Raw genomic sequence first — 26,845 nt, forward strand, 5'->3', positions numbered from 1 at the left:
GCTGACCAGCAATGTTAGGTGAGAAATATGCCTATCCTCACAATTGTGGGCAAGAGCCCAATGCAGCTATAGGAATAAATATTGATGAATAATGCCATTGCAGAGCCTGCAAAGAGAGCTTGAGTTTTTGTTTCAGTTCATGAAGGCAGGGACTGGTGAGGCTTCAAACTCAGCAATAGAGTGGGTGCATTTTTTTTTTTAAACAAATAGATCAGTGCTTAGAATCTGACACGTTTCATACCAAGCTGCAATCATTTTAAAGAGCAACAGGAATGGTCTACTGGCCTGAGCAAAAGCCTGGAAGTCACGAACTTCTGATGTTTATTCATGGCTGATAATGACTGTGTATGGCTTTTGGCAAGTCACTTAACCTCTCTTGTTCAGTTCTTCAATCTATAAAATGGGAACAATTATATTGATGTCATATGGCTGAGAAGCTTTTAAGATGAAAAACAGTAGTATAAGTGCTAGTATTAATTATTATTAAGGTAGGTAAAATGTGGGGTTTGAAACCACTTGGCATCCCCTTCATTACACAATATATGCAACCCATTCAAGAGCTTATCATGACTGTTTGTTACAATAATTGTTAATAGTTCCCAGTGATCCACTGGAATCGCTTATGTTCTAATATATTCCACCCCACACTTAATGTGTTTGCTGACTGTTTTTGCAGTTGTGTAGTTTTGGGCCTTGTTTGTATTAAGGATTTGCCATAATTCCAGCCACTGATGTAATCACCACAGTTCAAGCATCTGTTGTAGACCAGGAAAGCTGTGGTTTGCACTCCTTTCAGACAGAGATAAGCTGCACCAGTGTAAATCCTGGTTTTGCTTGTCAACACTAGAAGTTAACACTGGTGCAGCTACACCAGTAGCTGGCCGCTGATGGCTGGAATCGAGACAAATTCTCAGTATAGAAAAGTCCTCAGTACACTAGGTTTATGGCTTATCAGATTCATGGCTTATCAGAATTGCTCCTGATGTGTGTGGGGTTTTTAAAATCTGCCCTCCTGTACTAAATAAACACCTTCTAAAACTATTTGAAGATGAGGCTGTATCTTTACTGTATTGTTCCATAGTTCATGATTGTTTGGAAGGTCATTTTTCCATGATGCAGCTGAAAGAAGCAGGGAAGGTTGCAGAAGCTCTTGAGAATTATTTGTTACTACTGCAGAGCCCCTTTGTTATTTTACTTTTTCCACCTTTTACTCTGGGACCACTGTTTGATGTCTGTTGTAGAGGAGACAGCTACCAGTACGGTTGCCAATTTTGGTTGGACATGTATCTGGAGGATTTCATCCCATGACATAATCTTTAATTAAAGATTAATCTTTGGTTCCTGGAGACTTGAGGACAATCCTGGAGGGTTGGCAACTCTAGCTACCAGCCCTTCGTGTATATGCTAGTGGGATGGGAAAATCTGGAGTTCTTGGGAGAAACATGGAGAATTGTTTTAATTAGCAGCCTAGTTGTCATACCAAAGTTATCCCTGGGGAAATTCTGCACCACTGCACCTTCAGAATTTGCGAAGAATTAATGTTCTGCACAGAATTTCATTTTTTTCCCACAGAATTGGTGCTGCAGAGCTGCTGGCCGCTGCTGGGGCCACTGGACCCGGCAGAGCCCTTCTCCGTAGCTCGCAGCGTGCCCACAAGGGTGGGCTGCGGTTCCTGGATTTGGTCAGTCACATGGTGCCGCTGGGCCCCTCCCTGTGCAGCAGCTGCTGGAGCCTGTGAGCTGCACCCTTTAGGAGAGACAGGAGCAACGGCTGGGAGTTTCAGGGAGGGGCCACTGCTTTCCGGGAGGGGAGACTGAGGGTAAGGGGGAGTATCTGCCAGGGGGACGTGACTTGAACTGTTATGGTGGCGAACAAATCTTTAAATTTTGCCTCCCTCACTATCAGCAGGTACAGGTTGTCTCTGCCTGTCAAGACCGTAACAAAGCTGCATGGAGTGTTGCCTGTGGCTGGGCTGGGAGGGTGCGATTGTCTGGGCCAGGGGGGTGCCCTGCGACTGAGCTCTGGATGGAGGGGATGCAGATGCCTGGGCCCATGGCTGAGCTCTGGGCGGAGGGGGTGCTGGTGTCTGAGCTGAGGGGGGGGCTGCGCAGCCACCTCCAATGCCCCCCAAATACTCCCTCCAGCACCTTCTAATACCCCCTGCAAGTACACACACACACACCCCTCTTATACCCCCCAATTGAACCCCCACCCCTCCAGCTCTCCCTTCCCCTCCCCAGAAATGTCCTTTATTTTGGAACTTGAAATATGGTAACCCTATGGGGGCAGGGCGAAAAACAGGAATTGACTAAAAGACCAGAGGGCCAGAGTTTTTCCCCCCGAGATGTGCAGAGCTGGCACATCTGACACACCCAGACTGAGGCACCCAACAAAAGCATAACGGAGAAATAGGAACAGGGTTGTCATGGGGGTTTCTTTAACTCTGTACTCCTGGGGGAATCTTTTTGGTGTCTGTATTCTTACAAACATACATGCTGACACATATTTTGAAATAAATTACCAAAATAATTGAAACGGGCATGATTATACTGTGTCGTTTTTGACAAAAAAAAATATACAGAATTTGAAATTCCCCCAGGAATACGAAGTAGAGAGACCAAGAGAAGTGAGTGAAGAAGCAACAAGCTGCTTGATGAAGCAGCTGCATTGCAGGTCACTAGAGATTGTTGAATGCGTGGCAACAGCCAAAGATTAGCCAGATTTATTGATAAGTAATGGGAACCGGGAGCAGCCCGGGTACTGCAGTAGTGTCTTGTCATAACATTAAGTAGTTCTAAACTTGAGTCAGAGAGGAGGCTTAAGTGGGTGTGGTTGGGATTAAAGGAAACAAAGAGAGCATGGGTGGCCGGTAGGGGAGGCTGAGCCTCCCCAAACAGCCAGGCATGGCCTCGCCCACACTCCGCCCCCAGAGCCTCACTTTGGTGGCACTGCTAGGCTGCAGGGGCTGGGCCATACCGCCTGCCTTCCTGCGGCTGGGGAGGCTGAAGCGACGCTGTGCGTTCTCCCTCCTGGTGCCCCAGGGCTGGGGGGAGCTGCGAGGCGGGGGCTGCTGGCCGCGGTTCGGGAGGTTCTGGGTTCCAGGAAGGGGCGGGGTCTCGGGTGGAAAGGGAGGGGATGGGGGCCAGCCTCCCGCACGCAGAGGTTCACAAGCTGCCCATGGAAGAGAGCAAACTGAAGTGCGCATCAGATATAGAACTTCTCTTGCATATGCACCAATTTGTTGTGTTCTGTGAAGATACCGGGGCAGCTGTGCAGAGATAACTGATATAGGTAGTAAGTCAGACTTTGGAGCCCACAAGGCTTGCAGCCCCCTCCACCCGACAGGCATGTCTGTGTGGGGCACCTGCACATATAAAGGACGTCTCCATTTTTGTTGTTTAAAAGATGTTTCTAGTTCTCTTTCTTGTGAAAACAGAAAACTAATATGAATGGATGTAATCTCATTGGTAGGGTTGAAAGCTTGTCATTCAGCCTTTTACTAACGATCTTGGGTTATTCAGTCTCCCTTATAGCCTTCTGGGGCTGGCCTTGGGATCCATGACACCTTTGACAATAGATCCTTTGATTTCTGCAGGAACCACAGACAAATTCAGAGTTATAGGAGGCAAGGGTTTGTTGCACCACCCTGGGCAGCATCTAGTGCTATTGTCACTAAAAGCTCTTTTCCAGCTAAATGCCTCCAGCATAGCCAGCTCCTCTACTGAACAACCAAATTGGCAAAGTGTGCAATTAGAATCTCCTCCAGGTCAGGAAATTCAGGGTTATTGTTGTTTTTGTTTTGTATTGTTTTGTTTTTTGTGTGTGTTTCCACAGCAATTGTTGCTTGATCCTTCTGTGCATACACAGTATAACTGTTCTGCATTTCATGGTAAACTTTAATGCTGGTATCTGTGATTTAAATCTCAGCCATGGCATTATGTAGATCTAGTTTAATGTATTTTAATTGACTTACCTGTATTAAAAGGGAGCTAAGCACACAGGAGCCAACTTTCCATTGTGCCGGGGGGTGCTTGACTCCCAGCTCTACCCCAGGCCCTTCCCCTACTCCACCCTTTCCCTATGCCCCGCCCAACCTCTTCTCGCCCCCGCTCCACCCCGTTTCTTCCTGTCCAATTCCACCCCCAAGCACGCTGCATCTTCGCTCCTCCCCTTCCTCCTCCCCCCTCCCCCCGCCCCCGGGCAGCCTCCTGTACACCGCTAAAAAGCTGATTGCAGGGGGTGGGAGGCGCAGGGAGGGGGAAGTGCTGATCTGTGGGGCCCGCCGGTGGACAGGAGGCGCTGAGGGGAGGGGGAAGTGCTGATAGGGGCACTGCTGATGGCTGCTCAGCACCCACCATTTTTTCCCCCATGGGTGCTCTAGCCCTGGAGCACCCACGGTGTTGGCACCTTGGCTAAGCACATTGATCACTCGTTCAGACTTTACACTCATGCCTATTAGAGTGTGAAGTCTGATCCAAAGCAGTGCATGGAGCCTTCATGTACTTAGCAGCATTGTGCACTTGACCCATCTAAAGGCACCGGTGCCAATTCATCAATCACATGAGGTTGCATGAATGTATAATCTTTTTTTTAATTCTCCATTAATTGAAGTGTGTTTACGCACACGTTTGCACATGGGTATAACTGTTGTATCACTCCTTGGTACATCATTAATTCAGCTGGTTGGGAATTTTTGAATGTAATTTTTTCCATCAGAAAATGCAAATTCATCAAAGCAGAAACTTTTCCCGGGAAAGTATCTAAGGCCCAGGATAAAATTGAGAGAGGAAAAAGAGAAACCACTCACCTTTAAATATACAAATAGCTCTGTGGTTTGGGCACTCACCTGTGATGTCGGAAACACTAGTTTAATTCTGTTCTCTACCTTATTTCTCTCTCTGACCTAATGAACATTTAATAAGTCTTTACTCTGAGTGATTCAGAGCAGGGACTTGTACCTTGGTTTCTCATATCCCAGGTGACCTCCTTAACTTTTGTAGTGTGGGGTTCTCTGTCTCTCCTGGCCCACATTGTATGTGTATATATTCATTGGGCGAGAGAAAGAGACTGACTCAGTAGCCTGGTGGTTTGGGTACTCGTGATATGGGAGACCTAACTGAGTGTTCTAACCACTGGGCTAATAGCTGTTCTCATTTTTTTCACAAAATATTTCAAGAAGTCTCGGATTTGCCCTGATGTAGAATGGGAATTATTCTTGAAACTTGAAACATCTAACTTGAAACTTGAAGTTATGAAAATTTTGAACTTGAAAATTTTCTCAGGATGGGATAGCTGTTTTCCACCAGCTCTAATCATTAACTATCTGAGAAAATGAAAAAAAAAATTAGAATTCTGAATCGCTCTGAGTGACTTGAGTTATCACATTATTAATAGATGGAGGATTTTAATAATGTGTGGTCTTCTTTCCTTGTACAACTAAAATTAAGGTAATTTGCTGTTTATAATGTATATGGGAAAGGGGGCAAAAGTTTTAAATTATAAATTGTACTCTGATTCAAGTTTCCTAACACTATCTAAATCCATTTAAAATTTAAATCCTAACATCTTTTTAAAAAGGAGTTAAATTGGTCAAAATTTGCAAAAGTTCTTCCTACCCCTAGTATGCCCACAACCTCTGTTTTGCAACAGAGATGGCATCCGATGCTTAACTATATTTACTTTCTTTTTTATTAAACTGCTGCTGCTTTTAATGCTATTTAATGCTATTGAATGGCATGAACTCTGCATTTCCAGTTAGTGAGTGGAGGATTCACCTGTCTGTACATATCAATAATCTTGAAACCTAATTCCAGTTTAGAGAAAATAATAATAAATGTGCTTTGTAGATACATATTTTGTCCCTGGGCTTCTACCCTTCCTATTCTCCTGTAGACCCATATCTGTCCAATGTTAATCTCTAATGGCATCAAGCAAACACTGCTAAACCTGCCAAGAGATGTCAATGTCATCTAGACTGAGAGCAAAGAATATCCAAGAAGCAAGCCAGCTGCCAACCATAACAAACACATTTAGCAAAATGTTTAGTAGTTCTCTTATCAGAGTAGAGAGGGCCCCCACTAGCAGACAACCAGATCTTAAGAGTTTGCAAACCCTTTCCTTACTCGAACTGGGGACAGTCATCTGTGGGTGTCACGGGTAGCTTCATCCAGTTTTTTTAAATAACTTGAGCTCTTCACCCCTGCACAGATCTCAGTGAGTAGCACCTGGATAACTAACTGAAAATTATTCTGCTGCTGAGCTTTGTGTTTCACTGACTAGCACAGTTGGTTACATTACAAAAGCCAAACTTGCAACCTTCTATGGCTTCTTGGATTTTGTCTGCTTTATGACAAGATTTCATGACTGAATAGCTAGGCGGAAACCCCAATACAAAGGCATATTCTACCTATTGTTATGTTATATTGCTGTGATGTTAAAATGCTAAGGAGATCATCAAATGACAACAAGGCGTCAAAGTGGGGCTAATGTTCTGATCCACCAGGAGTTTATAATAGCAATTATCATTAATCTCTGATTCCCTCAGTGCTAGATTCCCTCAGTGCTAATAGAAAGTCATTGCATCAGAAACTCTTTATTTTGTAAGTAGACAGCTATTAAAAATGCATTAATAATCTATAGTGAGTGCAACATATGCCTTTCCGAAAGATTTGCAGTTCTTTCCTCTGTGGTGAATACACAGGATTTCTTGAAGCTAATTACAAAACAATCCAACAATTTAATTAATCTGGATATAGCTTTCTTAACCATAACTGCCTGCAAAATGAGGCACCCTGAGTGTATTGCCATTAGGTAAAGTATTGTTTTGGTATGTTGATTACCTATTCACTCTGTTACTTCTCCCTGGGGTTGATAGTTTAATTACCCACCTAATGTCTGGTCACCAGTCAGGTGTACTTTATCAGGTCAGAAACATCAGCAGTAATCTCAGAAGTATATAAAATAATTTAGGACTAAAATATACAACAGCCAACAAATCCCTGGAAACAGCAGGATTTGAATAATAAGCAAGCACTGCACATATGGGCAGAGAATTAACTGGCAATGGTTTTCATTTGAAAGTCTCTCAGGTATTGACTTGCAGATGGGTGGATGAATGCTGTGAGGGATGAAGGTCACGTATAGGACTCTGGTTCTAATCTGTCTTGCTTTTCTGGAATACCACAGCAGTAGTACTAGTCACCCCAGTCACTCTGAGGTTTTTTTCTTCCCTATTTGCAGTCTTGACTGTTTGAATTATTTTGTTACTCAGACGTCTAGATAAACCCCCATGATTCAACTGGTATTCAGGAATTATTTGTAATGTGTTTGTTGGAAATCTGAAGATTCCAGAGAAATCAGTTTACAAATTGATTGACATTAGTCAAGTCTGACTCTCCTGCATGAAGAGGATTTATTGAATCTTTCTTATTTTATCTGATAAATGATAATGATAAAATGATAAAAGTTCTATGCTGCTCCTGGTGATGCTAGAGAAGTAGAGGTTCTGTATCACCTGAAAGCAATGGTCATATTTTGTGGGGGGAAAAGTACAATTTTTCATGAAAAAGTTAAGAATATAATCTGAATAAATGACCGATGGGTAATTACATCTCTCAGCAGCATACTTAATGTAAACAAATGTAAATATGTGGTGTTTAAATAGTTATCAATGGAAACAGTAGTCAAGATTTATAAAACGACCTCATGTGCATATTTCAAACCCTTTACTGTCAGAAGGTGCTTATCATCTACAACGTTTATATTTTAAATTACCGATTTCTGGTCTCTGTAAAATGCCAAGGCAGGTTCTTTGTCTTCTCATTCATCTAAGCCTACTGTGTTTTCCCAGACACAGCTCCCTGCTTTTTGGTGTGGTATCTGGAATGAGTGGCCACGTTTTCTCTGCACAGCATGTCTTTTTTTTTTTTTTTTAAAGCTTATCTTTATTTAATAAGCTATCCTAGTAGCAAGAGGAATCCAGTTAGGAGCTGTTAAATTAAATGAACTGTTGCTCTCAGTAATTTGGTGTTTGCAGTTCATGCAGGACAAGAATAAATTGTGCTAGCCCTCAAACAAAGATCAAAATCTATGCCACGATGTCTGGTTTTAGATGTTTTTCCCCTTAGGGAACAAAAATCCCTGTCACCTTGAAATTATCAAGGCCCCCAGAGGTATATGAAGAGTAATGAAGAAGCTGTGGTATTGGGGGAGGGGAGAAAGTTGAAAACTTAGTTCTGCTGTGATAGATAAATGGACAAAAAAGAGTCAGGGGTGCTGGCTAGCTAACATGGAATTCTTGTCTCCTGGGGCTCAGGAAAGAACAGATGTAAAGGTATGATTTCAGCGCAGCTGTAAACACATCCTGATTCTGCTCCCAAAAAAGAATGGGTTTCTTAGTGTTTAGCAACTCAATGTCTTGATGATTATACTGTATCATAAAATTAATGGCATCTGCTGAGGACATCACTATAAAATGTGTAATGTTAATTGAAAAATTTCAGTAGAAATTGAGCACACTTGAAGTCGTTCAGACAGCTCCTCTGTTGGATTAGGCTTTTCTTTTTGAACATGGATAGTAATGTATCCTCTTTAAATGTTTACTTTGAGTATATACTCAGAAGTCTTGCTCTCCTTACTCCTAATTATAATTGCAGATTTCATTTAGTGTCCAACAGTACAGTAAATAAGTTGCTCTTCTACTTATTCTTTAAATGTGTGTGATCAGAATCTATTCTTTAATTTAGAAGTTTTTTTAATATGTCTCATACGGCAATGCTCCTTTAAAAAGAACTTTTTTTTTCTTTTTTGCAAGTGTCACCTTTACATTTCCCCTTTAGACAATCCAAATGGTCTAATAACATATGCTGAATGGCCAAGGCAAGCTGGAGCACTGGTGAACTTCCCCTTAACAGCTGCCATCAAGCTTTCTCTCTGATCAGTGGCAGGTAGCATGTCTAATGTGAGAAAGTAACAAGCCCCCAAAGGAGATGTCCTCCTGTTCACAATGTGCAATCACTTCTGCACGTCACTTAAGGACTTCACCTCTCCAAGCAGGCCTTTGGTCTAACCAGTCCAGGGGAAAAATTTCCGTTTCAATTGTTTTGTGACACTGTTGGCTTTTAGAGAGCTCCAGGAATTCCCAGTACAGTTGGCAAGAGGAAAAACTATAGAGAAAATATGTTTAAGGACTATATTCTTACGGCAGTCAATTTCTGGGGTTTTCTAATATTTTTAAATATTGATAATGACTTTAAAAATAGTGTGTTTCCAAACTTCAAGTTGTATTTCTTTCAAATTAACATATTATTCCTGTAATGTTGAATTAATTGATCTGTGCTTTTGAAAATGGCGAGAACTGGCTTTATATGAAATTAAATTTGATCTTCATTACTAGTTTCGTTAACTGAAATTTTACTTTAAATAAGATGTTATATTGGGAGTCCAGTTCTTTCAGAACCCTTACAGACTTATCTTTGTATTGAGGATTGGTTCTAGGCTCTCTGGAACTGTAAGATACTTGCTTTGTGTCTGATTTCTTTTTCTCCTTTATCTTTGCCCCGTGACAGGAAGCAGTCCTCAAGACAGCCCAAGAAATTTCTCCCCCAGTGCCTCAGCCCATTTTTCTTTTGCACGAAGGTAGGAGTTTGTTTGCTATGCGTAAAGTACCTTTTGTATGGTGGAAATGTTCCTATACACAGAGGGACTGACTCACAAAATATGTGGAAATGTCAGTAATTCAGAATTATTTGATTTTTTTATATTAACTATTTTAGTCCTTAAACAACACACAACCTCGCTGAGTGATTGATGCAATGCAATTGTGCCTTTTAAAAGTACGTTTTAAAATTTAATTTTGCTCATATGTATCTTCAGTCAAATTCTTTTCATTGGTAGGACTCATACAATCAGTCAGATTCAGATCTTGTAAAAATTGAGACACTTCAATAGTAAATGGATAGCATAGGCAAGCTTCAGTCACAGACCTAAGTAGTTTCCCCAGCTGTATAGTTGAGACAATTACCTGACTTGCAGGTGTGTTGTGAGGATTAATTAATTTATGTTGGTACAGTTTTGATGTAAATTATTAATAAATTAACCATAAACTGAGTAAATAACTTGTCACAGCAGACCGCCTATTCATGCCAGTGTGGTTTCATATTACTTAAAATCTCTTCCACTTACCTGGCTGGCGGGGTAGGTAGAGTTTATATGTTGACCTCAGTGTGTCCGCAAAATAAATGACATCAGATGGCTGTGTTTTAGGTGATGCATTAAGTATCACGGCAGTTACTCACGTAGCTGCCTCATTCATCAGTGAGAGAACACTAGTTGGTGCAACTTTGTTTCATTTCAGGACTTTCAGATACACAGGTTGTCAGACGGGGATAAATCTTATACCCAGTGTAAGAAAAGGGCTTTGGCTCTTTATGAAACAGTTCAAGCGAGGGGAGAGAGCTTCATTTGTACATGCTTTGTGTGGCTCAACTCTAGCTTCTGACATCTGCAGTGGTGTTTAATACAAATCTATGTTTTGAAATTCTTATGGAGGAATATAACCAGCATCTGTTGTCATCTATGTTTAATCTGACTGTGATTTAAAAACTAGCCGAATCAGTATTTTACCATGTAAAATAGTATCCAAAAATATATTTCCATGAAGGAGGAGATATTTAATAAATTTATAAATACACTAAAATAGCTCATGAGAAAAACCAATGAGAGAAATTGAACATTACTTAAGATGAGGATGTTAGTGATAGTGTTTGGTACCATTTAAAAAAGTATCTCAAACAATTCCTGTCATTAAATGCTTTATCATGTAAATTACACTGAAATACTAAGAAAAGTCCATTTTATTTCTGTCATGACAGTGTTCATGATACCTGATACCACGCGCAGTTTACCTGGAATTCTTGTACATCTTTTCTGTTGGGATGTATAATATTGTACTACTTCAGCAGTAATGGCAGCCCATATTACAAATACCATATATCAGGTTCTGGATTCAATCCTTTTCATCTTGTATTCTCTTCTACTTTCAAACTTTATCTTTATTTAAAATTAATTTGTGGGGGTGGAGGGAGGGGGTAGAAGAGATGAATTTGGAAAGTGAAAGTAATTTCCAGGACATTTCCATTTTGCAGATCAAAGTAAAGGATCTAGCTTCAGAACTTGAAGAGCAGTGTATTTAAGTTTTGTAGCGAATTTGCTTGATAGCATTTTATACATGAAACATTAACTTAAACATTTTTGATCCATACGGTATTTGTATGTCATTTTCTTAGGGAAAGGCGCTATGTATCTCAAGATTATATTCATGCACCATGTTACGGTAATAAAAATGGGTTGGTCTTTGTGTATTAGTGGAGGAAACATGTTTAACCCAAGTAATCTGATGAAACAAATTATTTCTGCTTCACAGCTGCAAAATATACAGGATACGCCATTGTTTACATCTTTCAGCTGGTCTTTCTTTCTATACTAAACAAATTTAATTTATATATCTGAGCTAAAAGGAACAAACCTCTTTTTGGAATTGTTCATTCACTGGAAAGATGCTCATCAATACCTCAGAGAAAAGAGGGTTAATACATTACAAAACAAGATCATGGAGACAGAGAGATGTGCAAAATTTTCCAGTGTGTTCCGTGTTTGTTCATTGTGAATAAATGGACCGAATAAATCTCCACAAATCATACCCTTTGTTCTGACATGTGTTTTCTTTAGTGTGGAGCAACACTAGTTCTACAGTACTATACAATTCATACTATTTAATCCTGGTAGAACTCATACAATAGATAGGATTAGGATTATGTAAAAATGGAAAAATTTCAATGGTGAATGGATAGTGTAGGCAAGCATTGTTCACCCCTGTGACACTAACCAGACCTACATCATTTACTTTTTTACATGAGGCAGCATGGTCTAGAGTTACCATGGGGGACTGACAGCCAGGGATTCCTGAGTTCTGATCCTGGTTTTATTGATGCTGTTAGTGACTCTGCCACAAACTTGTGTGACTCTGAGCATACACATAATCATCTGTATCTGTGGGACTATATCATGAACTCCTTACTCACGTTTTACTCAGTCCACATCCATCCTGATGACTTGAGTTGGAGTTTCATTGGGTAATGCTGAGTAGGAAGCCATACCTTGAAATTTCGCCCAGAATGAATAATGGTGATGTTCTCAGACAGACTTTTTTGGAGGGTGAGGAGGCAGCATCAAAATGTTTAGATTTCGAGATATGAAGCCCTATTTTATGAAATTACATTTCCTACACAAAACCAGAATTGTTTGGGGGTCTTTGTACCTGATCTCAAATTCAGTGTTTTTTTAAAATATTTTTTCAAAAATACCTGCTTTGTATATTAAAAACAAACCCTATTTTGTTATGTTTATACATTTTGTTATTTTGCTTGTGTTTTAACATATTTGATACACAATTGTACTCCAGTCATGGGCACCGAAATGACAGGTAAATGTAACCAAAAACCATAACAGTTGTTTTGTGATTTGTCTATTTGAAAGTGTACGCTCCATATTGTCTGTATGTGGGCCACATGAAGCAGTAGGGGTTAGCTTATTGTATTATCTTATAAATTGTATTTGCTTATAAATATTTCCTCCTCCAAAGGTGTAATTTAACTAAAATGTGAGTGTTTTACATGTATTCATAGCTCTTAAGAGTTTAAATTCTAGTCTAATTGTTCTTTCCACTTAATGATAGTAACCTACTAGTAATTTGTACTGATTTCATTTTTATAATGGAAATAATCATTCCCATTATATTTTGCTTTTAGTTGATTGTGTTGGTTACACCACATTTCGTAGCATCATGGTTTGTGTATTGGTCACATGTTTTTATTTGCTTGTCATTAATTTGCATCTGCTGAACCTGACAACTATAATTATTCCCTGTCTTCATTTTGTCAGAGTGTATTAGCGAGAGATCAGTATTATGAATCAGCTCATTCACTTTCGAGTTATTTCATCTCATTGATTCTATTAAAATTGTATAATGTTTGTTTATTGTGACCGCCTGTGAAAGTTTACTCTTTGGTGAATAACCTGATTGTATCATCCTTCTGGAATGCAATTCTAAAGAATAATAGTTTTCCAGGTATTTCTGTGTAATGATTCTGCAGTGTTCTCTTGGACTAACCTCAATTTCACAACAGGACTGATGGACGCCGCTGGTCTTTGGCTTCTCTCCCCTCCTCTGGCTATGGTACAAATACACCCAGCTCAACGGTTTCTGTAAGTGCCAGCTTTATTTTACAGATAGATTTCAACTACATACAGTATTTTCTCAAACAGGCCACCTTGTGAGAAATAAAATATAACATATGCCTTTTGTCACCCCGGATAAGGTATGCATCAGACGATGTGCTGACAAGGAAGATATGCACACTTTCAGTACTGGCATTTCATTTGTGATGCATAACTACATTATCACCCAGTAGTGGAAGAATGTACAAGGTTATGTTTGATTTACTGAGACTCCCATATTTATTATGGGATATGGCGATCTAAATGTCCCTTTGCATAGCTCTAACTTTATTATGTGTGCTACATACAACAGTTGGCATTGTTATCTTTGTACTTGTTATGCCACCATCTTGTCTTAAAACTATTGACAAGTGTAGACTATTTGATTTTAGGCTAATCTTGCCCTTGCCGTTCCTTCTCAACACACATTCTGCCTATACTGGGAAATGCATGAGAGCAGAATGGCATAGGTAATGGTTCATTTCCACTACTGAGGAGATTCACAGTGAGAGAAGCATAAGTTATGGGGGTCTGCACTTCTACACATCATATGGGGGGTTTTCGCCTTCCTCTGCAGCGTGGGGCACGGGTCACTTGCTGGAGGATTCTCTGCACCTTGAAGTCTTTAAACCACGATTTGAGGACTTCAGTAGCTCAGACATAGGTCAGGGGTTTGTTACAGGAGTGGATGGGTGAGATTCTGTGGCCTGCGTTGTGCAGGAGGTCAGACTAGGCGATCGTAATAGTCCCTTCTGACCTTAAAGTCTATGAGAGAGTGTTCTGGTGCAGCAAAGTGTCTTATAGTCTGCAACTAAGCAGTTCTGTTGGCTAGCCCCACCTTGAAAGTTCGTGATTTTGTCTTCAGTCTTGTATTATGCCCACAGCTTGTCCCAATTAGTGAGATAGTATGTAAAATCATGTATATTTTATTAGATATCTGGTGTTCCCTTCTTAAACTCACTCCTTGAACCATTCAGGTAACTTTACTTTTTCCTTATGCACAGTTAATCTTTTCTCGAGAAATAGTTCAGTTACCCATACTAAGCCTTGATAGCATTTGACAGGTGCATATTAATAATCAGCTCTTAGTCTGTTTTTTCCACAAAGGGTTTGTGAAGGTTAAGCATATTCTTGTCTTCCTGACTTCAAAAACAAGTTGAGAAAATGTGCATAGCTTAAAAATAACTCAACAGCACTGATTTTCCTCCTCACTGTGCCCCTACACACACACACACACACTTGGTGTAGTTCTTCCTTTTAGCAAGTAACTTGTCATGTTTAGGATTAATTCCCTAACCATTTTCCATCATGCACATGCAGACGCTTCCCTTTGGATTCAGATGAAAAGTGATGTGCTGTGCTCCATGAAAATGCTTGAAAATATTGACAGAATGGAATTTGTCAACCACTAAGTAATTGCTATAGCAACTCTATCACCATTATACTTAGTACTTAGATTTTCAGAAAGCCTTTGACAAGGTTCCTGACCAAAGGCTCTTACGCAAAATAAGCTGCCACAGGATAAGAGGCTTTCATGGATAGGTAACTGGTTAAGAGATAGGAAACAAAGGGTAAGTATAAATGGTCAATTTCAGAATGGAGAGAGGTAAATAGTGGTGTCCCACAGGGGTCTATTCTGGGTCCAGTCCTATTCAACATATTCATTAATGATCTGGAAAAAGGGGTAAACAGTGAGGTGGCAAAATTTGCAGATGATACAAAATTATTAAAGATAGATAAGACCCAGGCAGACTGCAAAGAGCTGCAAAGGGATCTCTGAAAACTGGGTGACTGGGCAACAAAATGGCAGCTGAAATTTAATGTTGATAAATGCAAAGTAATGCACATTGGAAAGCATAATCCCAACTATACATATAAAATGATGGGGTGTAAATTAGCTGTTACCACTCAAGAAAGAGATCTTGTGGATAGTTCTCTGGAAACATCAACTCAGTATGCAGGAGCAGCCAAAAAAGTGAACACAATGCTGGGAATAATTTAGAAAGGGATAGATAATAGGACAGAAAATATCATGGGTTTCAGAGTACCAGCCGTGTTAGTCTGTATTCGCAAAAAGAAAAGGAGTACTTGTGGCACCTTAGAGACTAACCAATTTATTTGAGCATGAGCTTTCGTGAGCTACAGCTCACTTCATCGGATGCATACCGAGGAAACTGCAGAAGACATTATATACACACAGACCATGAAACAATACCTCCTCCCACCCCACTGTCCTGCTGGTAATAGCTTATCTAAAGTGATCATCAAATTGGGCCATTTCCAGCACAAATCCAGGTTTTCTCACCCTCCGCCCCCCCCCCCCCCCCCAAACTCACTCTCCTGCTGATAATAGCCCATCCAAAGTGACCGCTCTCTTCACAATGTGTATGATAAGCTATTACCAGCAGGACAGTGGGGTGGGAGGAGGTATTGTTTCATGGTCTCTGTGTGTATAAAATGTCTTCTGCAGTTTCCACGGTATGTATCCGATGAAGTGAGCTGTAGCTCACGAAAGCTCATGCTCAAATAAATTGGTTAGTCTCTAAGGTGTCACAAGTACTCCTTTTCTTTTTAGAAAATAACATGTTGCTTCTCTATAAATCCATGGTATGCCCACATCTTGAATACTGTGTGCAGATGTGGTCATCCCATCTCAAAAAAGATATATTGGAATTGGAAAAGGTTCAAAACAAAGGTTCAGGGCAACAAAAATGATTAGGGGTATGGAACGGCTTCCGTGTGAGGATAAATTAATAACACTGGAACTTTCCAGCTTGGAAAAGAGACGGCTAAGTGAAGATATGATTGAGGTCTATAAAATCATGAATGGTGTGTAGAAAGTAGATAAGGAAGTGTTGTTTACTACTTCTCATAACATAAGAACTAGGGGTTACCAAATGAAATTAATAGGCAGCAAGTTTAAAACAAAACAAAAGGAAGTATTTCTTCACACAACACACAGTCAGCCTGTGGAACTCCTTGCCAGAGGATGTTGTGAAGGTCAAGACCATAGCCTGGTTCAAAAAAGAACTAGATACATTCATGGGGAATAGGTCCATCAATAGCTATTAGCCAGGATGGGCAGGGATGATGTCCCTAGCCTCTGTTTGCCAGAAACTGGGAGTGAGCGACAGGGGTTGGATCACTTGATGATTACCTGTTCTGGTCATTTCCTCTGGGGCACCTGGCACTGGCCACTGTCAGAAGACAGGATACTGGGCTAGATGGATCTTTGGTCTGACCTAGTGGCGCCATTCTTATGTTCTTCTTATATGAAACAGACGTACCCAAAAACTGGAGTGAAGAAAAACACCATGAACATTATATCAAAACAGATGTTTAATTTCCAAGTTATATGAAGGTTTTTCCTTGACTAAGACACACTTTTAAAACTGTAATTCTAATTCAGTTTCTTGTTTCCTCCTTCCCGCTTGCTGTTGCATGATGATGATGTACACAGACAAGAATGCATGAATCCGTTTCAACTATCTTTCCTATTCCTTATGGAAACACATTTTGCACTGCCATAATTGCCTTAGCTATCTAAAACTGTATAATGGATTGTATGTTGAGCTGTCCCTTGGTAGTTCATGAATAGGCCATATCTTATTTACAAATATTAAAACAGATGTCCTTCTACAAACACACACGTGGCTTTGATTAACAGTTTCTGACTGGTGGAAAGAAGTCTGTCATTTTAATAAATAAGTGTGAATTTTGTTGAATCAACCAACAGCATAAAAATGGATCCCTGTATTTTCATACGTTCTTCTGTTTGGTTGATTTTTCTGCTGGTTCCTACTGTTGGTGCAACTTGCGCAAGGACCGAGACAACTGCTGATTTTAAAGAAATAGAGGTGATCTCAGAAGTGATATGCTTCATTTGCATTATTCATTCAAGCTAGAGACAGTGAACTTAAGATTTGAATTAAGGAATGAAAACTTTAACCTCTGCTGCTCTGATTTGTTTCACATACTTTGTCAGAATCTGAAACAGCAACTATTAGACATCCTCACCCCTCTGTATATTTTTACAAATTCATGGAAATGAGGTGAGACTAGTTCGTGAGCAGTGGCTCATTGTTTCTACTGTACTTTTTACTTCTAGCATTTTATAAATACATCTCTGGATTACTGTGATTCTCATCAACTGCTAGAACACTTCTGTGTAAGCAAGGGCAGTTTTGGCACATAGTATCGTAATATCTAGTACCAAACTTTGAAGATACTTGTGATCTTTGAAGGTCAAGTAGAGGAAAAGGTAGACAAAGGAAAGTCTGTAGTGCACCCTATTTATATCCAAATGAATGCAGTGCACCTTAAGTTATCTCATTACTTTTTCTTAACCTTTTTAAGATGAAACTGAAGAGAATGAAGAAGTCACTAGTTTAGTAAAAGTTTATTAAAGTAGGTTATATATGTATATATTACATTTATATTATATGTTCGTGTCATAAATATAAAGGGAAGGGTAAACCCCTTTGAAATCCCTCCTGGCCAGGGGAAAGCTCCTCTCACCTGTAAAGTGTTAAGAAGCTAAAGGTAACCTCGCTGGCACCTGACCAAAATGACCAATGAGGAGACAAGATACTTTCAAAAGCTGGGAGGAGGGAGAGAAACAAAGGGTCTGTGTCTGTCTATATGCTGGTCTTTACCAGGGATAGACCAGGAATGGAGTCTTAGAACTTTTAGTAAGTAATCTAGCTAGGTATGTGTTAGATTATGATTTCTTTAAATGGCTGAGAAAAGAATTGTGCTGAATAGAATAACTATTTCTGTCTGTATCTTTTTTGTAACTTAAGGTTTTGCCTAGAGGGGTTCTCTATGTTTTTGAATCTAATTACCCTGTAAGATATCTACCATCCTGATTTTACAGGGGGGATTTCTTTATTTCTATTTACTTCTATTTTTTATTAAAAGTCTTCTTGTAAAAAAACTGAATGCTTTTTCATTGTTCTCAGATCCAAGGGTTTGGGTCTGTGGTCACCTATGCAAATTGGTGAGGCTTTTTATCCAACATTTCCCAGGAAAGCGGGGGTGCAAGTGTTGGGAGGATTGTTCATTGTTCTTAAGATCCAAGGGTCTGGGTCTGTAGTCACCTAGGCAAATTGGTGAGGCTTTTTACCAAACCTTGTCCAGGAAGTGGGGTGCAAGGTTTTGGGAAGTATTTTGGAGGGAAGGACGCGTCCAAACAGCTCTTCCCCAGTAACCAGTATTAGTTTGGTGGTGGTAGCGGCCAGTCCAAGGACAACGGGTGGAATATTTTGTACCTTGGGGAAGTTTTGACCTAAGCTGGTAAAGATAAGCTTAGGAGGTTTTTCATGCAGGTCCCCACATCTGTACCCTAGAGTTCAGAGTGGGGGAGGAATCTTGACAGTTTGCCTTCTAGCATTCAGTTACCAGGAGGTTCTGAAAGTTGGCTAGCTACCTACTATGCTTAGCATCATGAAGTGCTACCTTACCTGGCAACTTAGTAGAGCCTATGCTCCTCTCACTTCAGAAAATCTTTGGGATTGAGGGGCTACAGAAGCCCTGCCTGTTGGCCTACAAAACATAGAAGATGGAGGGAAATAGCCAGACTCGTGAGAGGCCAGTAAGCCCAGGAGGCAGTGGGAAGACAAACGATAAGGAATTATGCCAGTTCTTGAGGATCTGTAGGGAGGGTGTAGGGAACGATGTCAGCTGGCTGAGTAGAGAGAGCATGTCCCAGTAGCATTCATGGAGTTTTGCCACTCTATAGACTTTTTCCCCTCATACTGGCAAGACATAAGGAACATCAAATTGAATCTCTGTGGAGCAGCGTCAAGATTCAGTGCAAACATTTTGCATGTCTAGATGCTACATATATGAATGTGTAGCATAGCTGTCATCTGTATTTTTACTTGTTTATACTGTGTACCTATTTCTAGTAACTTAAGCGATGATAAACTATGAAAAACTTCAGATCTTGAAAGAGTTTTGAATCTTGTATTTCTAAACAAAGAGGATGGGTTGACGATGTATCTTTAGTTTTTATATTCCATGGAATTTATTTATTTAGTCTTCATAACTATATGAAGTTCTTACATTTCAGTTTAGATGTACAAGTTTTGTCAAAAATGGTCTGTAAAATATTTTCAGAGAGAATTCAAGTAATAATTAATAAACAACATTAGAAATGTTGATGATGGCTTCCTAGAATCAAAATAATGTGTTTTTAACAAGTGATGGGCACCAAAAAATGTAGGGTATCCAAACACATTTGTTACTGCAGTATGTAAAATTACGGGTTTTACTTTGTGGCGATAAATCATAAACTATCATACCATTAACCTTATCTTCTACTACTGGAAATAATGAATATCTTCTACTACTGGAAATAATGAATATTTAGCAGACTCCATTTTAAAGTTTCTTCTATTTTGATGTATATTATTATTTCCAGCACTCTTTCTCATGTTAAGTATAGGGAAGTGCTCTCAAGGCAGGAGAATCTTTCAAAATAGAAGCAACTTTAAGTGCAGTCACTATGTCTGTGGCTGCATTTTTAATTTTAATCTGAACTATTTTTATGTTTACTGTATATCTAGCTCATGAAGTTAAATGTTTGTATTTTACTTATTCTGCTCCACAAATTGTTAAGTGAATACAGGAAAAGATATCTGTAGTTCCCAGTTTAAGTGCACTCTGTATAATGCAATGAATATAATCTTGGAAATGGCTTTTGCCTATGATATTAGCTAATGTTCTGTCTTGCCCTTTGCAGTCATCCTGTTCCTCCCAAGAGAAGTTACACCAGTTACCATACCAACCAACACCTGATGAACTACATTTTTTGTCTAAACATTTCTGTACCACTGAAAGCATTGCCAGTGATAACAGATGTAGGACCACACCAATGCGCCCTCGATCCAGAAGTCTCAGGTGAATTCAGCTCTCTGGAAATAGTGGCTACATCTGAATCTGTATACTACTGGCGCATCATGGTTATATAAATTTGGGGCATTAACCAATTTGTGATATTTGAATAATTCCTGAAATGTAATAGAAGTCAGTGTTGATTGCGTCTTAGGCTGAACCAAACTCCATTTAATAAATTGTTACTTTAGGTCCTCCTTATTGGTTAATTCTCTCATTGACATAGTAATTTAGATTTTAATAGAATGGAACAAAACTAGTAACTTCTGACCGCTTAAACTGTGATGATGGCTTTTATTCTACTTCTGTGTGCAAGTGTTCATAGGATTCAAGCCTATATTTGCAAGAATGATACAAAATATTATTTATATTCTAGGTGTACTTAGTATAAAAGAAATGAAAAGTGTGTCAGAAAGTTATGGGGACGAGGGAGAATTTATTATACTTAGCTATGGAGCATTTTAATTTCTTGCTCGCCAGAGACATAGCCCATCCTATTTCCCATACTCTGGAAATCTGTGCAAGATACACTTTTAGTAGATCAGTTCTTACCTATCAAAGTATTATATACTTATATACTGTACTATTTGGAGAATGCAAAAAGGCAATATCTCTAATCTTTCTAGGACTAAAAAAATAGTATTTAGTCACTTCAGAATTAAAATCAATGTTGCAGGTAGCCAAACTGTCAGAATTCATAATTTCAGTGCAAATTATTTTAGCTCAGTTTTTTCACGATTATTCTTTATTTATAATTCTGTATAGATTGCCATGACTAAATTAAGTTGCTACCTACATAATCTGTAGAGCAGTGGAATAAATAGAGCAATTACTGAGAAGTAAGATGAGATGGGTTTTTTTGTTCTTTAAAAGCTTAGACATGGAAAACATTCTTCACCTACCAGTACAGTCTTCTTTCTACCACTTTATTTTCCAGTTTAGAAAAATAAAAAATTCCTAGTTTAGTTTATGAAACATGCATAGTCACACCAGACAATAATAGCCAAACTGCTTTCAGATGTGTTACTGCGCTAGTTGAGTGGTGTACTGAACTTAAGTACTGAATATATTGTTTTATTTATGCAAATAGGTAATTTGCTTGGGTTAGCCATGATAGTTGAAGTTTCTAGCACCTTGATATGGTAAAGCAAATTTCAGTCCTCATTTTTTGTCCTTTAGAACAAACCAAAAGATCTCCTTTTTATTATGCTATAAAATCTAAAAATACCACGAGTACTATATTTTTTAAAAAATTGGTGAGCAGGAGAATTCCTTCCTTTCTTTCTCTTTCTGTACATCTTTATGTGAGACCTAAAAGAGTAGTGTAACCAACCAAGTAAGCAACTTCTTTGAGGGGGGGTGGATCATTGATGTGGAGGCAGTGATGTGGCAGGGTCTGAAGCAGTTCTCCCATATCAGATGAGGTACCGCATGTCGGTCACCTCAGAAGATTTTCCTGTAAATCTCCTGCTCCTTTAAGGATATAATGCTACCGGCATAGGTAGCACAATGCAAATATTTGGCAATCTATATGTGTATTAGCTACACATTTATTTGCATTTCAAGTTGGAAATAGATCTGTTGGGTTTATTTTATTGTTTTTTCTCTGATTTTTGATTTCTTGGGATTGTCAATTCTTCTGTTTGCAATTCAGGAATCACTGCTTCAGACTGCTGCATTGCTGTTCTCTATCCATCCCCAGTGAGCAAATAAATGGGCTAAGGTAGCCACAAACACCCATTGGTTGGCCAGCTCATTCAGTTGAGGCCAGTTTGCCTAGTGAGTGTTTGATATGGGACTTGACTAATAAAGAATGAAAGAGGTTAATATTAATTCCAATCAATGTGAATTTATGGAAAATAGTTCCTATCAAACTACCTTGATATCTTCCCCCGCCCCTGAAATTACAAGTTTGGTTGATAAAGGTAATAGTGTTGATGTAACACACTTAGACTTCTGTGTTACCACACAACATTTTGATTAAACACCAAGAGCACTGTAAAATTAACATGGTATAAATTAAATAGATTAAGATCTGGCTTAGTTGACAGGTCTCAAAATGTAATTGTGACCGGGGAGCGCTCATTGAGTGGGTGTTTCCTCTAGCAGGGTCCTGCAGGGATTGATTCCTGGCCCGATGCTTTTTAACATTTTTATCAATGATCTAGAAGAAAATGTAAAATAATCACTGATACATTTTCAGATGACACAAAAAATGAGAGGAGTGGTAAATAATAAAGAGGACAGTTCATAGGTATAAAGCAATCTGGATTGGTTGGTAAACTGGGCGCAAGCAAACAATATGCGTTTTACTACATCTAAATGTAAATGTATACATCTGGGAACAAAGAATATAAGCCATACTTACAGCGTTGCACTAGGAGGACAGTGTCCTGGGAAGCAGTGACTGTGAAAAAGATTTGGCAGGTCCTGAGGGATAATCAGCTGAACGTGAGCTGCTAGTCAGTGCAACACTGTGGCCAAAAGGGCTGATGCGATCCTGGGATGCATAAACAGGGGAATCTCAAGTAGGAGTGTAGAGGTTATTTTACCTGTGTAGCACTGATGCAACTACTGCTAACATACTGCATCTAGTTTTTATGCCCACAATTCAAGAAGGATGTTGATAAATTGGAGAGGGTTCAGAGAAGAGCCAGGAGAATGATTAAAGGATAAGAAGACATTCCTTGTAGTGATAGACTGAGCTCCTTCAGTCTATTTAGCTTAACAAAGAGAATGTTAAGGGTGACTTGATTACAGTGTATAAGTATCTACATAGAGAAAAAATATGGGGTCTTCAATCTAGTAGAGGAAGGTGTAACATAATCCAATGGCTGGAAGTTGAACCTAGACAAATTCAGACTAGGAATAAGGCGTAAATTTTTAATAATGGGGATAATTAACAGTTGGAACAATTTACCAATTGTTGTGGTGGATTCTTCATCACTGGCAATTTTTAGATCAAGTGTTTTTTCTGAAAGCTGTTTTCTTGGAATTACTTTGGGGAAGTTCTGTGGCCTGTGTCATATCGGAGGTCAGACTAGATTATCACAATGATTTTTTTTTTTGCTTGGAATTTATGAATAAGTAGCTATTTTTCTTTGGTTATTTAAGATGAAAAATATACTTCCTTGCCCTGTCTGAGGAATAAGTAACATCATGAACATAGTAAACTGTTTGCACTCTAACATATAGTTATAAACTAAAGAAGTTGCATTGTTGGCAGTAACAGGCCCAACACTTCTTCAAGGCAGCTTTAGGCCCTGCCAGTATGTAGTAGAAAGGGACTGATTTTGTAGTTAGTTAGCAAATATACCTGTCTAATGAAGGCTACAGCATCTTTTGATGCAAGCAGATTGTATAGAAATATAAAAACTTCTTTCAATTCATGCTGAGACAAGTTTAAAGGGATGATTTGCTTTACTTGCAGCCCCGGACGTTCTCCCGCCTGCTGTGACCATGAAATAATTATGATGAACCATGTCTACAAAGAGAGGTTCCCAAAGGTAATGAATTACATTTAAGATACCCAGTATCTAAACTAATAGGCAGCATAGGTTTTAAATAAGTGATGTTTTTGTTATGGGAACGAATGATCTAAGCCAGTAATGGCTTTCATAAAGCATCACCAAACTCTTATTAGAAAGATAAAATCACAATTAAAAAAAAATCCCTGCTGAGAACTGGACATTCATTTAGCGAAGCTGCTGAACTGATTTTGAAATAAAGCATGCTGGTAATATATGTTGATGCGTGTCTAGAAAGGTATTATACAATAATTTGTAGTTTTACAGTTGCTGTAAATAGGTATTCGATAGTTTGAACTTTGCAAACAAAAAAGAAAATTTGTCCTTCACTCAGAATCCTGTGTAGCATCCAGAAACGCATGTTTCAAGTCCCTTTCTGATATTTCTCATGTTTCCCAAAGGTTCATTATATATTGATTTATTTTTTTAAATTGTGAAAAATCAGTGAACTGCTGGAAGTGCTTGTCTATTGGATGCTAAGCAATGGAAGGCTGTTGCCTCATCTCAAATATGGGAAACAAAACTGTGACCCAAGGTACAGGTGAATCGCTGGGGTCATTGGCAGACCCCTGTGTGGTTCTGCAGAGTCTGATGTCACATAACAAAAAAATGAGAGCTGGAAAGCTGTTACCATTGCAAAGAGAACCTTCAAAACATGAAGTGAGTGTAACTCCTTCAGAGACTTCTGCCTGAGTTTGCAAAGAGATTAAACTGTAACTGAGGTATGAACTGCACCATTCAACTCGATGGTGAGATAAGAGTGAAATAGAACCTCAGAGTTATGAACACCAGAGTTACGAACTGACCAGTCAACCACACACCTCATTTGGAACCAGAAGTACACAATCAGGCAGCAGCAGAGACAAAAAAGAAAATGCAAACACAGTATGCTACTGATTTAAACATAAACTATTCAAAAATAAAGGGACAGCAGCATTTTTCTTCTGCATAGTAAAGTTTCAAAGCTATATTAAGTCAATGTTCACTTGTAAATTTTTGAAAGAACAACCATAACGTTTTGTTCAGAGTTACAAACATTTCAGTTACGAGCAACTTCCATTCCCAAGGTGTTCATAACTCTGAAGTTCTACTGTACATGGTATTGTTAAAAAAGATTGCTTCAGATTTCTCTTACATATTACACTTCAGCAGGAAAAAAGATATAGTTATACATGGTAACAGAAATACCAGCTGAATTTATGTACTTTAATGCTGCTAGCATGCATAAGGTTTAATCAGCAAGGTCCAGATTTTTAAAGGTATTTAGGTGCCTAAGTACCATGGATTTCAGTGAGAGTTAGGTGCCTAAATATCTTTAAAAATCTGGCACTAACTCTCTAAAAGACAATATTCCCCTGGAAATACTCACCATTATTCTGTATAATGTTTTCTTTATACAACAAATATCAAGGATAGAAAACTATTTTGTCTTGCAGTATATGAAGATTAATTTTAAAAAGTTGCCCTCCCCTTCCCCGGAGGTCATGTTTTGTTTTGGCTCTGTAGTAAAAGCTAAGTTTGTAGTGTTCTTCTGTTTTGTGCATATCAAGCAACTGCCACACAACTTAGCATGACTGGCAGTCCCCATTAAAGAGGCACAGAGTAGAATAACAGGAGGGGAGCTGCTGGTCAGCATTAGTAGAATAATGTGGGGAAATGGAGCATGTTTGCTCATTCTCTAGCTGGACAAACCACTGTTTTTGTTGGTTGGTTTCAGAGTAGCAGCTGTGTTAGTCTGTATTCGCAAAAAGAAAAGGAATACTTGTGGCACCTTAGAGACTAACCAATTCATTTGAGCATAAGCTTTCATGAGCTACAGCTCACTTCATCGAATGTAAGGAGAGTGATCACTTAAGGTGAGCTATTTCCAGCAGGAGAGCCGGGGTGGGGACGGGGGACGGGACCTTTTCTAGTGATAATCAAGGTGGGCTATTTCCAGCAGTTGACAAGAACGTCTGAGGAACGGTGAGGGTGGGGAATAAACAAGGGGAAATAGTTTTACTTTGTGTAATGACCCATCCACTCCCAGTCTCTCTTCAAGCCTAAGTTAATTGTATCCAGTTTGCAAATTAATTCCAATTCAGCAGTCTGTTTTTGAAGTTTTTTTATTGAAGAATTACAACTTTTAGGTCTGTAATCGAGTGACCAAAGAGATTGAAGTGTTCTCCAACTGGTTTTTGAATGTTATAATTCTTGACGTCTGATTTGTGTCCATTTATTCTTTTACGTAGAGACTGTCCAGTTTGACCAATGTACATGGCAGAGGGGCATTGCTGGCACATGATGGCATATATCACATTGGTAGATGTGCAGTTGAACGAGCCTCTGATAGTGTGGCTGAAGTGATTAGGCCCTATGATGGTGTCCCCTGATCACCCATTTTCATATATAGTGTTAGAAGAAATTTTTAAGCTATTCAGAAATTTGTTTAATCAGGAAAAATATTGTTCTGGAGTGGTAATAGAGTTTCAGAAAATACTGATTAAATCTATCAATATATTTTTTTTTAACAGGCCACAGCTCAGATGGAAGAACGGCTTCAGGATATTATCACCAACAATTCTCCTGATAACGTTCTTCCCCTGGCAGATGGAGTGCTCAGCTTTACCCACCATCAGATCATTGAGCTGGCTCGAGATTGCTTGGATAAATCCCATCAGGGCCTCATCACGTCACGATACTTCTTTGAATTACAGCACAAATTAGACAAATTACTACAGGAGGTATGAACCGTGCACTGTGCAAAGATAATTATCTTTTGTTTAAAAATTGTTCAAATATGTTTATTTAAAGTAAGTTGCTATGAAATAATTATGGCTGCTCTACTCAAATAGATGCCAACGTAGTGTAAATTCATAGTGGGCTTATTCAATGAAATGACCTGTACAGGAACCATAGGGTCTTATGGTGTGTGACTCAGGGATAAATGGATTATAAAGGTTTTTAGACTCAGTAACATTTTGTAATACATTGCAAGTTATAAATTGCTTATGTTTTTGTGTATATGCACCCCACAATGAGGCGACCCCCTACTTCCATAAATTCTCCTTTCAGATTACATAACCTCCTAATTTCTAACACCAGTTGAGGCAGCAGACAGCAACCCTTAGCCTTTCATTAGCAGCAGGTTATTTATTTATTTAGAA

General features: G+C 39.1%; 1 protein-coding gene across 5 annotated transcripts in view; it reads left to right on the forward strand.

Moving 5' to 3' along the window:
• MAST4 (microtubule associated serine/threonine kinase family member 4) overlaps positions 1-26,845 on the forward strand; it is a 445,876-nt gene that overhangs the window by 347,965 nt on the left and 71,066 nt on the right. For all 5 annotated transcript variants that reach the window (XM_073344102.1, XM_073344105.1, XM_073344103.1 and 2 more), the window contains 5 exons: positions 9,567-9,636; positions 13,185-13,263; positions 20,021-20,178; positions 23,603-23,678; positions 26,213-26,422. In XM_073344102.1, coding sequence (XP_073200203.1) covers positions 9,567-9,636; positions 13,185-13,263; positions 20,021-20,178; positions 23,603-23,678; positions 26,213-26,422 — 593 coding nt within the window. The remainder of the gene's footprint in view (positions 1-9,566; positions 9,637-13,184; positions 13,264-20,020; positions 20,179-23,602; positions 23,679-26,212; positions 26,423-26,845) is intronic.

This window comes from Lepidochelys kempii, chromosome 5 (genome assembly GCF_965140265.1).
Source record: "Lepidochelys kempii isolate rLepKem1 chromosome 5, rLepKem1.hap2, whole genome shotgun sequence".
Lineage (NCBI taxonomy): Eukaryota > Metazoa > Chordata > Testudines > Cheloniidae > Lepidochelys > Lepidochelys kempii.